The sequence below is a fragment of the Antechinus flavipes genome, chromosome 1, assembly GCF_016432865.1.
Source record: "Antechinus flavipes isolate AdamAnt ecotype Samford, QLD, Australia chromosome 1, AdamAnt_v2, whole genome shotgun sequence".
Lineage (NCBI taxonomy): Eukaryota > Metazoa > Chordata > Mammalia > Dasyuromorphia > Dasyuridae > Antechinus > Antechinus flavipes.
In genome coordinates this window covers 695,193,694-695,210,905 of record NC_067398.1, presented here as the reverse complement: position 1 = coordinate 695,210,905, position 17,212 = coordinate 695,193,694, and the positions used below count along the sequence as shown (strand labels likewise).

Below are 17,212 nucleotides of genomic sequence, written 5' to 3'. Positions count from 1 at the left end.
TGCGAATACATTTTTTTGAGAGATGATTGTTAAGCATTTACCTGCACATCCCCGTGAGAATTTATGATGATAAAAGAATACTTTATGAATACAACTAATTCTTTTATGTAATATTTTACTTGCTAGATCTTTATCACTAGGTCTTCTGAGAATGAGAATTGTTTTGTTTGTACTTGTAAAGTTATAACAAAATTATTTGTGGGATGTCACCAAGTAAGATTAGCAAAGTTTCTGAAGATGAACTAAAGATTCTAGAGTAGGAAAATTTTTTTTGCCAAATCTACAGGGCGATTTTAGTATTAGCTAGCTGAATGGGTATAGGTTTTTGCCCAGGTTTTTCTGGGGAAATTTCCCAAATGATTTATATATATTCTGATCTGGAGCATCCTGTATCTTTCTTCTTTAGAAAGACCAGCTTAGTTGTGGGTCCAACCTAGAAGTGAAAGTCTGCTTTTGAGAAGTGTATAAAGTATTGGGTTAAACAATTAACTGGTGAACGAGGAACAAAACGTTTTGCTTTGCTAAATTCTACTACAATAATTGCCTTTAAAGATCCTGTATGCCAAAATGAAACCCCAAATTGAAAGACAAGAAAGAATTCTGAGATCATATCTATCTAGTTAAATTTAGGCCTACAGAAAAACTGGGAGACTAAAAACATTTTTATATAATATTTTTTCTAAGCAAAAAGGGAGAATTTTAAAAATAGAAAATGATAAGATACAGTTAGAAAAAGATATGTGCAGCATGTCCCAGGCATGTTGGTTGTAATAATAATAACAACAACAACTCATATTTCTAAAATAGTGCTTTTCTCATACAGCTTTCTAACAAAGGCAGAGAAAGTATTATAACATTCATTTCACAGATGAGGCTGTGATAAATTCAGCAAATTGCTCCTGGTTATTCAAACAGTGAAATATGCATCCATTCCCTGAATCCCTAGGATACTGTCATGGATATATAAGGGTAAGTCTGTTCTAGTGATACTACAAGCAGATGCTGAGTTTTCTAAAACCACTTGTTATTCAATATAACAAAGGCTATTTTGCTTCTCTAATGGGATTGACAGTGGTAATACAAAGAGGGAAAAATAATCTGCAACTCAGAATTAAGGAAAAAATAATCTGCAACTCAGAACTAAGGCAAAAGGAGAAAATCTGCTTTCAAAGGGTCCCTTTCATTTCCCCATTGATATCAGGGAGTTTTATTTACAAATTATATAGGAAGATTGGCTCTATATCTGCACTATCATCTACACTGCTACTGTGGAAATCATTTTCTATTTCTGATATTTACCTTTGGAGCAATCAGTTTCTTAGAAGTTGATTTAATTGAAGTAAATGATTGTTTAAACCATGAAAAAACCAATACAAACATGGATATTTTTGTAATTATTACTAAACTATACAAGGATTAAATTTCTAACCATTTTATTTTTACTTTTAAGTTAGCAAGGAATGAATAAATTTTGTTTTTAAATATAATGATTATTGCTAGACTCAAATGCTATACAAGTTGAAAACTACAATATATTTCAATAATGGAATTAGAATCCCCTAATAGTACTTTCCAGAGAAAACTGAACCTCAACAATCTTAGCAGTCAGTGAACGAGCACGTCAGTACTAGGCTAATGATTCACAAATGCCAATATTCAATTGTAAATTACATGGTCAGTGAAAAAACCCCATGGATTATTCTTTTCTATGTAACATGAAGTTAGAAGAAAAGAAACTAAGCAGAAGGGAGACAGGGTAAGTCTGGAGAGTTAAGAGTGATTTGTCTAAGGCCGTACTGATGACTGCAGAACTGGGTCAGTACCCATCTCCAAACTCTTATTCAAAGAGGTTGTTTCCATTTCCTTATGTTAACTCTTAATATTATCTGTGACCTTTTAATACATTTCGATTATTTCTAATGACTCGGGGATTAAAATCTTTATGTTACATAGTTCTAATATTACTTTATTTGGTTGTTTATCCATACGTTTAGGTCTGATTCTCAACATCTTTTCTACTGATCTCTTGGTCATTTCAGTGCTCAATGACTCCTCCATGAGATGGTGGGCAAGAGAAAAAATAATGGTAACTGAGAAAAGTAAATATTATTTTCAGCAGTTCTGATAGGGAAGAAAGACGAAACTAATGTATATGATGCAGTTTTTGAATTATTAAAATTTGTGTTAACTGATTAGTATACATAATTAAGAATTGTTAATACATCCTTTAAACTTTGAGCTGACAGTTCCTTATGCCATTATTTGGGGGTGTTAACTAACCAAGAATGTGATATTAATGCTGTTGAAGTGTTTTTTTTCAGAACAATTCATGCTATCCCTATTATGAAAAACAAATTCAGAAAAAAGGGTTAAGGTAATCCTTAAGGAAATCAACAAGGGATAGAACTTTTGCTTGTTGTATCCTATACAGTACTGTCTAAACAGGTGATCACAACATGATTTGTATATCAGTAGTCTCTATTTTGACAGATGGCATTTCTGAATGAACAATGTATTCTTACCTTCCCAAGGTTTTCTTGTTCAGCAATATTCTTGGTATACTGTTCCCTAAGGAGCCAAGCATAAGTTAGCTTCAATTTATTTGAAATGATTGCTCATATGACTTAACGTTAATATTTCTATCTCAAGTTTTATATGTTATAGTGCTAATATGATGAATGCAGTATCTCTCGTCTTTTAGTATTTTAATATATATAATATGTAACAATACAATCATAATTATCTTCCTTAACTTTATTTAGTCCCAATAAATGGTAATTTAAGAAGAAAAATAAAGTTACAAATATTTTAAAGAATATTTTATCACTTCACAAGTATGGGGAACTCCTAGTGAAGAGACTTCTATTCAATTACATATCCGCAACCAGTCTGTCCTTTGGTCTTAGAGAATTACTAATGGCTGAGTGACCTGCTCATTGATAAGGCCTTTATTATTCACTCTAACATGCTGCCTTTCACAGAAAAATTAAGAGAACAAAAATGTCAAATACTGTTTCTGTTTAATCTTCCTTTAAGACATTAGCAATTCCTGTAAATGTCACTTCGTTATTTTAAAGAGATTGCAAAACAATTTGTATTTAAATTGAGAACTGATACAAAATAAGCACATATGGAATTGCTTTTACACAAAAGTTCCATTGTAATTGAAAATATGCTCATCAAAAGATGAGGTAGTGAAGTATAAAGACACTGATACTGGAAGGGCAAAGGAGGTGAACTCAAAAAATGTGAGGTTAGGTCAAAGCTACAGAAGACCTGGGAAGACAAAGCAGATACTGGGGTCCCACATCTGAATAAATACAATAGAATAATTGAGTTTTCATTATCTTTGTTCAAGAATATGTTATTATATTTTAAGCAAATTAAACTTAGAAAACAATCTGGAGAATTAAAAAAAAAAAAAAAAAGAAAGATTTGAGCAGTCTTAAGTGAAGAGAGATGGCCATTTAACAAAAGGTGAAGCAGACCTGGTTAGAAGATGAGAGTTAAGAGGATACAAAATACTGGATCAATCAAAAGTATTCAGTAAGTACTTACTATGTACAAGAGCTGAGGATATAAGAACAAAGAATGAAACAAATGAAGATAAAAATGTGTGAATAGAATGAATATATACGAGAAATTAGTTAAGGGCAAACAAAACCAAATGCCATAAAAAATGCAGACTAGGGATATTACATAATGATTACAATTATATATCCTATCTCATACCCTGTAGTATGCTCCCAGTTCTACTCCTTCTACAGGATAATATTCTATAAAAAACTGTGTAGGATGGTATAGTCCATGTTCTGATGGTATTTGATTGCTAATGTTAGTAATTCCACTCTTGTTTTTAATTCTGTAAATCTGTAAACAAGGTCATGTAGGATCCTAAGATTCAAGGAAATACTAGGAAAATCAATACAGAATTGTCTTATATCGAGAAGGTCTGTAGTAACTAAGAATAATAGTACAAAAGTACAAATCTAGTGGGTTTATTTTCCATCAAATGAATTAAAACTAAGTGACAACGATAATCACCTTGCTAAATGTGACAATTTTTAGACTACAGCTCAATTAAAACTTTTCTTAGAGAATAAAGATTTCATGAAAACAATCTACTGATTGTGCTAGAACTATAAAAAGTCTGAATTCAGATAGAGAAAAGTCAAAACTTGAATTTGAATATCAACTCACTACTGTGATTTTGGACAAGTCTCAGTTTCTTCATCTAAAAATAGGGATTATAACATCTGTACAACCTACCTTACAGTTATTGTGGGGAAAACACTATGTAAATGTTAAGAAACAACTGTGGTTTCTTAAAATTATTGTAGATTTCTTTCAGTTTTGCAAAGGGCAAACATTTTTTAAACAACAACAACAACAAAGAAACTTATGTCCTTTTTCAAAATAAAAACTGGGACACCAGACACAAATCGTAAACCAAACTAATCACTTTTATCTGCAGCTGTGCCAGAAAAAAGCTATAAATCTTTGAAACGTATTTTAAAAGTGTTTCTCATTAGTAATATTCAAACAAGTATGGATGGAAACCATAACCCCATGAATTATACTTTGTTTTAATGTTCTCATTCCATATAATTCTATTCTTGACAAATACTATTGAGGAGGGAGAGAAAAAACAAAGAAGTGGTAGGAGATTATGATAAAGGAATGAAGCAAAGCATCTTAACTGGAAAACTGATCAGAAAGTTCAGCAGTACCATTTTCTTCTTTACTATTTATAATGACAACATTGGAAGGAATGTAACTTAATTTTTAAAAACTTTCTATTTTGAGAGACCAAAATTAACTTTTCACATTCCTTAGCATTGACCATGTAGATTTACTTGAGCTGAGTTGACATTCAATAAAGACATCTGAATAAGTACATTTTTGGTCCAATATAGCCTTAGGAAAGTGCTTGTTCTATAAATAGTATACTTTAAGTCTCTCTTAAATTCCCATACAAATTGAAAAGATTCAAATTCTGAAAAGAAATCCCATTTCTAGTTCCATTGTCTTTCTAAGAAAACCATCACTTCAAAATTATTGCTATATGGATGAAATGTAAAAAGAGCCTTACTCCAAATCTGGAAGGTCAAAGTAAAATAATTATTGTCTGGACGGGATAACTCCAACTTATTCTGTTGACAATTCAAAGAAAACATCTTGTATTTGTGTTGTGGTTTGCTTATCATACTATATCCCCAGCACTTTCAAGAGCTGAACAAAGCCATGCAAAGGCTACTAGAATTTATATACTTTTCATTCTTCACCATACTTTAATAGGCACTGCACACAACAGGGCCTCAATAAACTTTAATGTTGAAAGTACAGCCATTTCTGGGGCAAAAATAATAGTCAGGCAGACAACTGGGGCTTAGCCCACAAGGGATGTGTCCAAAGAAGCAAAGTTCCATGCTTCCAAAAAGTTTTAAAAGTGGGAAAAGATGGATCCACAGCAAAGACAGCAAAGTCTGAAATGTGATGGTATCACATTTCAACAAATGGCATAGGAGTGTGATTTCTTTTAATGCTGCCTGAGTTAGGCTAACTCCAACCTGAAACTATCATTCAGTGGGCTGGATACATGCTATTTTAAAACAAATTTTCCTGAATAATCTTTGGGACCCATCACTTAAACATGCTTTTACAAGAATAAGACTTGCAAGGGACCTTAGGAATCATCTTGTGCCATTTTTACATATGAAAAAACAGTGCCAGAAGATCTTCAATAGTAGAACCAGTCGGGTAAAAAGAGAAAGCATTTATTAAGCATTTACTCTGGACGAAGGGGGCACTATGGACCTCTGACTCCAAAGTCAGTGTTTTTTCACTTAGCCCAATTCTAGGTTTAAAATCCTAGAGTAGAAACCACTTTTGTTCCTAATATGAAATCTGCAATCTAATTTTCTTCTGAGAAGTTTTTTTCAAGTATATATTTTAAGTGGAATGATTTGGACCATGAGATTTTTCCAATGATTTTCAGGTTATAACCATATAAAAACAATTAGTCAATTCAGCAGAATTTAACTTTTAAAAGGTCAAACCAGCAACTGAATAGAATGGACAGTTGAGTAGAATTGAATAGTTTGCAGGAACAAAAAAATATCCCTCAAGATTTACATCTGAACAAGTGAATTTACATTTATGAAATTCTGTAGATCAGAATGAAGTTATTGGGAATAAAAAATGTACTTGCCTAATTGCCTTTCGTTTTTCCTGCTGATCAGAGGAGACATAGGCCTTCATCTCGTCAGTAGCACGCCGCAGCTGTACTTCTAGATTCTAAATGGAAAGAGATTGCTTTGGAGATACTGCTGATTAAAACTCTCTCCAAAATTTTTAATTCATTTTTCATCTTACCTTAATCATGCAGTTTGTATAATGGTATCGACTTTCTTCTTGAAGACATTCTTCCCGAAGCCCTCGAACTTCCTGCAATGGGATAAGAATGGGCAACATTATTCATGCTAAAAAGAAACAACCTTCTGTTTCACTAAGCACAACTTAAAAGATGTAATTTTATGACAATTTTTCCTTTATGACAATCACCTTTAGTGATTTTAACTTAACTGAAATATAATAGATGTTACCTACTATATATGTGAGGACTTTCAGGTATACATGGTTTATGACCATGGAGAAAGATGTTAGTTTAGTCCAGAACACAACCGAGAGGCAATGACAGACATCAAAGTGAGAAGAAAAGTCAATATTCAGAAGATAGCTAGCTGGAATAAGACTTTTCCATTCTAGGTAATCCATAATCCAGGTAATGAATTCCATTCTAACAAAGGCAAAGGATAGTGATCACAGGAAAACACCGGCAAAGTAGTACAGTGACTGACCAATGTAAGGAATACTTGTTCTCACCAACACCGTAGGGTTGCTGGAGGATGTGTTTTGCAACTGGAGGAGTTAGGGCTTTTGTAGTGATTAATGCCATTAATTCTGTGGCTAAAACAGTTTTTCTCACCTGCTCAAGTTTGGATCGATTACTTTCTAGGCCTGCTGCACAGCTGTCATATTGTGTTTTCTTTTCCTCACATTCCTGTGTCAGTTCCTGGTAAGAAAAGTGCAGAGAATTATATGGAATTTCATTTTAAAGCAGCACTTATTCTTGTTAATCTTGTCACTGAGCTCTTATACTCAGAATTATTTCAGTAAACCAAGAGGATCATAGGTGAATCACTACAGAGTGGCATTTATTAAAGTTGCATATTAAAACATCAGATGAATAAACAATATATGCTATTTCTTCTAATGTTTATATATTTATTCAGTTCCATCACATTTGTCTTGTGCTGCTTAAGAGTCAAATATTTTATTACTTTAAAATTGCTAAGCTTATCATGTGTACAACAAAGAACAATATTAGAAAAAAAAAGCATCACCAAATATCAGATCAAGTTATTTAGGGTATTAGGGAAGTGCCCACAGAAATGTCACTTTAAATATATTAGGAAAGATTTTAAGTACTAGTAAAAACCCACTCTATTTTGTAAATACATTTTAAATTCTATTTAAATTCTTTCTTTGCAAAAATAAGATTTTATAATGAAAAATGAGAAATCTGTCAGTTATGTTCCATGGACCATGCTCAAATTTTTAGTACCTTAATTTTTCTTGTACTAAAACCCCGTACTTTATGTATTTGATATTTCTCCCAATGGACATTCATTTAAAATTAAAAAAAAAATATTTCCCCCCATTTGCGTTTAAAGCAATTTTTTTACATTTATCTTTAAAACTTTTTTGAGTTCCAAATTTTTTCCCTTATTCCCCACCCCAACCCCCATTAAGAAACCACATGTGAAGTTATGCAAAACATTTCCATAAATATCATGTTGTAAAAGAAAACATATCTCCCACCCTAAATAAAACCTCAAGAAAAATAAAGTGTCTGTAGTCAGATAAAATCAGTTCCTTCTCTGGATATGGATAGGATTTTTCATCATAAGTCCTTAAGAATGGTCGTGGACCATTATACTGGTGAGAACAGCAAAGATCATCCCAGAACATTGCTATTACTTTGCATTCAGTACATTTTACTTTGCTTAAGTTCATGGGGGGACTTTCCAGGTTTTTTCCAAGTGTGTCCTGTTCATTACTTCCCATAACACAACAATATTCCATTACAATCACACACCATAACTTATACAGCTATTCCTCAACTGATAGGCATTCCCTCCAATTTCTAACTTTTTGCTTTGAGAGCTGTTGTAAATATTTTTGGTACATATGGTCCTTTTCCTTTTTTTTTTTTTTTTAATCTCTTTTGGTATTCAAGTACAATGTTCTTTGATACACCAATTCTTAAGGAATAATTAATACAAAGTGGTGTTTAATCCCTTATTCAACATTCCTTTATTGAAAAGTATTTTTGTTATATTGTGGTCAATGAAGGATGTTTATTACACCTTTTCATTCTGTTTATGAATTTTTTCTATGCTGTGATGGATAGTCAATTTCACTAATAACAACTAACATTTATATAGTATTTTAAGGTTTGTAAATTGCTTTTCCAGGTTTCTCATTTAATTTTTTTATAATGGTGCTGTGATCAACTGAAAAAATATGTAAGCTCCTTTTAATTTCCATTCAGTAACTGTGAGAGATTAATAATATCTAAGTTTTCTAAAATTCTGTTCAGGTCCTTAGCCTCTTTTTTTGTTTAATTTTTATTGATTTGTCTAGTCGGAAAGGGATATATTGAAGTTTCCCACTATTACAATTTTATTATTTATTTCTCCCTGTAATCCATTTAGTTTTTAAGTATTTAGATGTTTTGTCATTCAGTGCATTTATCTTAAGTACTGATACTGACTCACTGTCTCTGGAACTTTTCAGTCTAATGTATTTTCCCTATTGCTTTAAAACAAGACTATCTTATTATTGTATTGTCTGAGATCCTGAACTATTCCTTTTTGTATTGTTATGTTTCAAGTTGTCTGAGCTCTTTAAGAGGATGAATTGCAAAGAAGGTTCTGGTCTTATTAGTAAAGGGAGTTTACTCACTTGAGAGTCACAATGAAATCATAGGCCTAATTTCTATCCCTGTAAAGAAAGGGTTCAATATATTTTTCAAATTATTGGTTTCTGGTTGATTTTAAATTAGAGCAATAAATAAGAGTACTGAGCAGCTGTACTGTATTTCATTTTATATCAATGCCACTAGTTAAATTGATCACAACATACAAGTTAGTAAGTAAATAGGGTGTCAATTCATGTGAAATTTCCTTAAAATGTGCTAGAGAAACATCAAGATTATCTTGGAGCTAGAAGCTCCAAGGAAGAGCTCATGAATTAAAAAAAAAATAGTCATATCATTTGGCAATGTGATTAAGTAGCCCTGAATTCAAATCTTGCTTCTGAGCTTTATTCTCTGTGTGATCCCTGTCTCAGTCTCCTCACCCATAAAACAAGGAGAGACTGGATCAGATGCCACCTCCAAGGTGTTGCCCAGCTCTACATCTGTGGAGTCAATTAGAGCCAACTGGAAAACACTGAGCAGTAAGTAGCAGACAGGAATCAGGAATGAAAATAGCTCCTGAGTATACAAGAAGCAATGTAGACTCTTTTAAATGGGAGTAGCTTTGAAAGAAATTGCTTGAAAAAGGATTCAATAGTATTGGAGAATTAATTGAGTAGAAGAGAGACATAGTTATATCTCTGTATAAGTGAGAGGTAGACAATACTATATTACTGGAATTTGGGACTGGGGCAATGTACAGAGAATGAATGCCATGCAAGTAATCAAAGAAAGAAATGACATTCATATGTATATGTAACATTTCCAAGCATTTAATTGTGTTAAAGTGTATAATTTAGTATGTGACTCACCACATGTATAACCAATAGATGAAATTGCAGACAGTATATATAACTTGTATACCAAACATCTGTTCAGATGGTTTTTCTAGGACAACAAGGACAATATTATGACCTTGTATATGTTACTTCAAATGTTTTTTCAACTTAAATCTTTGTATTTAAATCTAGTGGTTTAATGCATTTGAATGCATATTTATTAAATGTCTAACATGTACAATCATCGTGCTAGTGCTGGAAGAAACAAAGACAAAAAATAAAACTGCCTCTGCTCTTAAGGTGTTTACATTTCATTGGGGGAGAGATAGCAGTACACATTTAAACAACCAACAACCAAACAAGGACCATGTAAATCAGATATTGTTTTAGATACTGGAGTTACAAATACAAAGAAATGAAACAATTTAAACTGGCAAGATGCTTCCCTCCTAATGGGAGTGATAAGATATACATATATAAAAATACATACACCATCAAGAGAATGTGAAATAATACAAATAAATGCAAGACCGTCCATTAGAAGGTAGATTGAAAGGCAGGGAATTGTCAATTGAAGAGATCAAAAAGGAAAAAAGAAATATTAAAACTGTATCTTGAAGGAAGGAGACAGATGTGATGAGGGAGGGCATTGTAGGCATAGAAGACAGCTAGGGCAAAGGACTGGAGACAGCAGATAAGAGTTTAGTATAAGAGGAACAAAGAAAAGTCAAGTTTGGCTGGACTACAAACTAGAAGAGTACTGTACAATGGGTCTAAAAAGTCAAGATAAGATTGATCAGGTCTCTAAAAGCTAAAGAGAAGACTTTATATTTGATTCTAGAGGCACTATGGAGCCCCCGGAATCTGGTGACTATGGGAGTGACACGTTCTACAGAAGTCAAATTGGGAGGAAATTATGAACAGAAAGACCAAGTAGGAATCTGTTGCCATTACACAGGCAGGAGATGGTTATCTTCATTTAAGGTGATAAGCAAAGGGATGAGATATAAGAGGTATTGTAAAGCAAGAAATGGCCAGATTTGGGGATGATACAATCCATGGAAGGAGAATAGGGAGTTCCCAGGTTCTGAACCTTGGAAAATAGAAAAATGGTGACAGAAAGAAAGAAATGAGAAAAGGGGCTGGAATATGGGTTAATGAAAATGATTTGTTTTAGATTTGTTGAATCTGAGATTCCTATGGGACATCAATGTGTTCAATACACACACACATATTGGTGATGCAGGACTGAAGCTCAGGGGCGAGATGTGGTCTGGATAAATAAATCTGAGAGTCACTGACATGGAGCTATATATAATGAAACCCGTAAGAGCTAAAGAGAAGATAAGGAGAGAAAAGCATACAGGACTCAGCACTTGGAGAATACTCACATTTAGGGGGTGTGAGCTGGATGAGAAAACAGCAAAGAAAACTAAGAAGGAATTGTCAGATAGGGAAGAGAACCAGGAGAGAGTAGTGTTAATGGAGGCCTAGAGAGGAGAGTGTATTCGGGACCAGAGACTGATTAAAAGTGTCAAACAATTAAATAAATTGAGGCAAATAGAGAAAAGAGAGAACCTAAACCCACACACCCCATTGTCAGGGGCATTGAAAAAAAGGTGATAAGTAAGCCCTCTAAAATGATCTTTAAAGTGCCCTCTAACTAAAGCTCCAACTTAGCATCCTAAAGTCAGGTCAGAGGAGTCAACAAAAGTCAAAATGAAGAGGCCGAGGCAGCCACGTCAGCCCAAGACCAGCAGCAGCTGGGCTGCCAGCCTGACACCTCTGCTCACAGCTACCAGCTGCTGGGCTGGCACCCGCAGGGATCTGTTTCTGCCCGAGTCTGACACCTCTATTCCAGAGCCAGATAAACAGGGATCTAAAAAGATAGGAGGGAACAGCAAAGAAAATTTCTAACAACTTTCATCAGAATTAGAAGTAATTCTACTTTATTACTCATGCAGCCTATTTTCACTGGACTAGAACCAATAACCATATTTTGCATAATTATAATTTTTAATAGTATAAATTCAAATGCACATGACCACTTTGTGGGATTCCTATTTGAGCTGATTGGCCCCTACCTGTGGGATGCACAAGTGGAAAAAGGGACTTTCTACAACTTAAAACCCTGAAGCACTATATCCCCTTTCATGCTATTGGGAGGAGCAGGCTTTGGGAGGCCAAATAAGCAATCTATCCAGAGTAGTGCTTTGTGAAAATTCCATGTGTACAGAAAAGACATCAACACCCTGTGGTGACACAATTTTGAGTTGACTCGGCCATATGTTATGTTTTTAAAAAACGTTATCTTAGCAAAATGCCTTTGCTAAAGGCCAATTGCATCTACTGGCTAACTGTTAATAGAAAGCACTCCACATGGGGACTTGTGAGCTATGGTGTTAGTATGCAGGCCCCTAGGATTATCTTTTAGAGCTCAAATGTAATAATCACCCTCTGGGGACCTGCAGTAAGTTAAGGAAGTAATCCAAAGGGAGTGCTACATTTCTGATCATTTTCTACAGTTAGCAAAGTTTAATTATTAAAGCACATTCCATCTATCCTACACTAAAACTCATTTTGGCATGGTAGGGTATAAAACTTATTGTAATTTTGATGTGCTTCATGGACCTTAAATAGTCCTAATACTGGAAACTGACATTATTTAGTCACTGAAAAAATGATGGCTTTAATGATATGTTTTAGAGTTATATCTTCAAGACATATATAGCATTATTAAAATAGAGAGGATTCAGAACTAACTCTATGGTTTAGTGGAAAGATTACATGAACATTACTAATATCAAATGGCTGAAGCCAAAAGACCTGGATTTGTGGAGTGCACTTACCTTCAGTGTGCTAATCTTTAAAGTGGCGTTAAGAACTAACTTTCAAGTAATGGCATCCCATTACATATCCCAAGGTATGACAGCATTCATTATTACAGGGTTAGCTTGGCATCATTCCACATCAGCATGCTCTCAGGCTTCACCTGGTCACAGGAGAGTGTGACCATATATTTATAGCACTTGCTTGCATAAAAGTTAAATTGGGAATGTCACCTAACTGATTTGTGTTTAAGATAATTTCTTCAGATAATCTAAAGTCTACAGCAATTAAGTAAAATAAATTACACAAAATCCCTTTAATGATAATTTACTCCGTTTCTGATGAAACATAATTTCTATTAGACTAGCCTTAGTAAACAAGAAAGAACACATAGAGAACATAAAAGTATTTAAAGACAATGTCTCTCCATATGGGTTTCCTACCTGGCACTTCTGTCGCAATAGTCTTAGCTCTTTGATAATTGGGGCTAATGCTGACTTCTTTTCAGCCACCAATGAATTCAGTTTTTTTACCTGTCATCAGAACAAAAAGCATGATTAATATAATCTCTTTGGAATGAAGGAAATATTTTTAAAAGTTTGATGAGAACAACAACTCTGAAAAAAATAACATGTTGAAGATTCACTAAAAGTTAGTTAGAATCTCACCCCAAAAGCAAACACTGGACTTGCAATTATTTTCACTAGGTACTATAGAGAAGCTGTTTACTGGTATAAAAACTTTTCATAAAAGCAGTTTGAAAATTCATGTCACACTTTATTTGGAAAATATTCCTCTTTCTTTTGGCCCAAATTGTTTTTTTGCTTTATTTTTTAGTTTGTTTCCTAGACCCCCAAGAAAGGAAGAGAAATAAGTCATAGAATCACCATTTCCGACATGCCATCCAGCGTCCGGCCTTTCACTTCATCCACTTCACTCTTTAATGCTGATACCCTCTCTAGCTCCTCCTGAGTGTAACTGTAGCCAGAGATACCCTTTTTGTCCTCAACAGTTTGCTGATGAGCAAAGAAAAGAGAAAGAAAATCCCACAGAGTGCATATGAAAGCCCTGGAAATCCACAAAACAAATTCATAGATTTATGACAAGATATCAAATAGATAAATGAACAAACTTAATGAGAATCCTAAAAGAACATTGTATATTTTGAAATCCAAGAGATTTAACATGTTAAATTTGTACCTGTATGGGTACAATCACACTTAATTTATCTACAGTATGGAAATTAGAGGTTGTAGATGTATGCAATTTCTGATTATTATGGAATGAGACAGATGCTAAAAGCAGCAGTTTGTTAAAAAAAAAAAGTTTATCTGTAATGAAGTTATTAAATGAATCCCTTCATAAAAAGGCAAAATTATTCATTCTTTTAGAAAGTGTGAAGGGTCCCAAAAGCCTGGAAGGGACTAAAAAGTATAAGGAAGATGAAGACTGAAAAATATAAAGGCATACTATTTAAAATAACTAGATAGCATAAGGTTAGAATATTGTTGTGAAGTAGGAAGTAATGAGTTGGTAGATTTAGAAAAATATGGAAAGGTTTCAATTTATGAGGGATGATGTTACCCATCTTCAGAGAAACAGAGGACAAATAAGTCTACTGGCCTTACATAAATATAGATGAAAGTACATGTGTATATATGTATATGATTATAGATATCTGTCTATCTGTATGTATGTATAAATATATCTGTGTTTAAGTGTGGTCTTCCTGGGGAAGTTGATAGAGAGGAAAGGGGAAAAAAGAATAAAGTAAGAAAAACACAGCAGAAATCCTACAAAGAAAGGATGAACAGTTATGAATACAATGTGTATATTATATAATCATGTGTATGTAATTATGTATAAAATCATGTGTAAATATGTAAACTATAGGTAGTAATTATTATATAGGCTTTCTTGGAATGGAAATTTATTGTTGCATATTTAAAGTTCTCTCTTTTGTTCTGCTTTACACACAGCATTTTTTTTTTCTATTTTATTTTTCTACTTTGAAACTTAAAAAGTTTTTTAAAAAGATACAAAAAAACTTTTGAAAGAAGAAAGCCACTGGGAACTTTAGAGAGAACAGCGTCTGAACACTACCTAGGGGAAAGGGAAAAAAAAATAAGAGATTGAGGAAGGAAGTGGACATAGTAAATAAGAACTATACATTTAAGGATCCAGGAAGCCAAAGAGTGAGCCTGGATGATAACTAATATCATCAAGGGACAAGATTTCAAGAGATGGGGTGACCTGTTTAATGACCTTCATATTTGTTTTGGATTCTAATATCTTCCATGAGAGCTATCTAAAATGAGTAATGTGCTCAAATGGGAGCTAAATAATTTAACAGCATCAATCTTAATCAGGAATTTCTATAACATCAAAACTATCCCCAAACTCAAATGCTTTTTCCTTTACAGTTAACCAAATAACACTAATTTCTTGGTTTTACCAGGAAAAATGCTGACTTAACAAAGAGGTACAAATCCATGCATTTTCTTGCTCTCGTGTTAAGAACCACCTAGGTGAGAGCTAGAAGACGTTCTGTTACCAGCTGATGCTGAATGTTCTCGTGACGCTGCTTTAACAGTTCCTCTGTCCTCTGAAGAAGGCCAAATTCCGCTTTAAATTCTGCTATTATTTGATGCTTCTTTTTGAAAACTGTACTCTTACTCCGAAGTTTACTAACGTAACGTTTAAACTGGAAGAAAGGAAAATAAAGTAACATGTAATTCGATTTTCAGAGTGGAGAAGCTGTTGAACTTAGCATTATTTTCTCATGTACTTGAGTCCTCTAGGTAGTACAGTAGATAAAGCACAGGACCAGGCAAAAGGAATTGAGTTCAAATCCAACTTCAGACACTTAGCTTGTATAACTCTGGGCAAACCATTTAACCTCTGTCTGCCTTAATTTCTTCACCTTTAAGAATAGGGATAATAATAGCACCTACCTCCTTGGATTGTTGTGAGGACAAATCACATTTGTAAACCTCTTTGCAAACCTTAGAGTATGTATAAATAATAATAATAATCATCGTTATATTTCCCAACAGTTCTCCAAACGTTATTTCATATGACACATGCTAGGTGATAGCAATCATTTGGCTTTATTAGGAAATTTGAGAACACCACATTTTAAAAATACTGAAAAACCACACACCAAATTAAAATATTCTTGACAGTTTTCACTTATCACCTAAACCCCCCCCACCCAAGATTTAATGCAAATGTGTGAAATTTTGGTCCTTTTTATTCACTAAGACCTTACAATATTCCAAAACAAAAAAAAATGTTGTTTAATAAGGCTCCAGCAATAGAAAACAAATGGCTGGAATAAGTTTTGAGTTGCTGTATCCTCTCTATGTGTTAGAATTTATCTATTTCCCTGTTAAAATAAAATAAATAATGAGACAAAGAGAGAAGGAGACAGAGAAGGAAAGCTATAATTTTAAATGGTGGTAAATGGCTGTATTCTTTCAGGAGCAGAGTTTGAGACATACTAGGATTAAAAACAAAGTTTAATGATTGTAGTTGTTATTTCTCATTTGGGAAATTCATACATACTAAGAAGCTGTGATGATCTTTGTCTCTGAGTCATGAGGATAAAATGCACCTTCAAGTGTTGAAAAACTGTAGGAGACTCAGTGCTGTTAGACTTAATAGGAGATAAATCTGATAAATAGTGTCATGTGATTAAGCTATCACTATTAGTAAAAAGTGACATTATGGCCAAATATGTCATTACTAAGGACAGAACAAATGCCATGGACAGAAGGCAGTAGTATTTAAAGGAATTAATTTCAGGACTAACAATATATTACCATTCTCAGTTGATGGCTTTCAGGGAAAGCACCTGACAACTTTCCAACCAAAGAGAAAAGTTTCTGATACTTCTAAAACTGCAAAGTATAACACAGCATACCTCTTTTATAAGCTCATATGTATCAAAAAAATGCTGCTCATTTCAAGTACTTTTTGCTATGTACTGAATTGTAGTCATACTATTAATATTAATTTATTAATGAAGATCTTCAACAGAAAGAAATTAGCTTGCTACTTTAAGAAAACTACCTGGGGCCCTGAAATCAGCAAGACCTGAGTTCAAATGTGCCCTCAGATACTTCACACTTTCTAGCTGTATGACCCTAGGCAAGTCACTTAAAGCCCAACTGCCTCAGCAAAAACAAAACAAAACAAAATAAAATCAAAACTATCTATAACAATTCAATAGTTATTTGCATAACATCTGGCATATGTTAGGCACTTAGGAAATATTTATGGAATCGAATCTTTCTTGAAATTATTTTATTTTTTAAAAGATTCTATGTTTTAAAGGCTAATTCTTCTAGCCATAACAATGAACATCAACTTTAATATTAAGTTTTTTTAAACTTTAAATTAAGGTTTAAAATAACACATTTTACTTAATAAAATACAAATATTTGTAAGCTGTGGTTTTTCTCAAAGTATTACATGATATGCGAAAAAACTGCCAGACAATTCACAAGGGACTTAAATAATCTTGCAGTGCCAGTTTTTGGCCATCTGAAAAAGATTT

General features: G+C 33.4%; 1 protein-coding gene across 1 annotated transcript in view; it reads right to left on the bottom strand.

The window, feature by feature from the left end:
* The window catches only part of IFT81 (intraflagellar transport 81), a 72,913-nt gene that overhangs the window by 2,188 nt on the left and 53,513 nt on the right, over window positions 1-17,212 (bottom strand). Inside the window, exons 13-19 of the mRNA XM_051972761.1 lie at window positions 15,206-15,355; window positions 13,539-13,667; window positions 13,095-13,184; window positions 6,989-7,075; window positions 6,376-6,447; window positions 6,212-6,297; window positions 2,523-2,568 (exon numbers count right to left, since the gene is read on the bottom strand). Coding sequence (XP_051828721.1) covers window positions 2,523-2,568; window positions 6,212-6,297; window positions 6,376-6,447; window positions 6,989-7,075; window positions 13,095-13,184; window positions 13,539-13,667; window positions 15,206-15,355 — 660 coding nt within the window. The remainder of the gene's footprint in view (window positions 1-2,522; window positions 2,569-6,211; window positions 6,298-6,375; window positions 6,448-6,988; window positions 7,076-13,094; window positions 13,185-13,538; window positions 13,668-15,205; window positions 15,356-17,212) is intronic.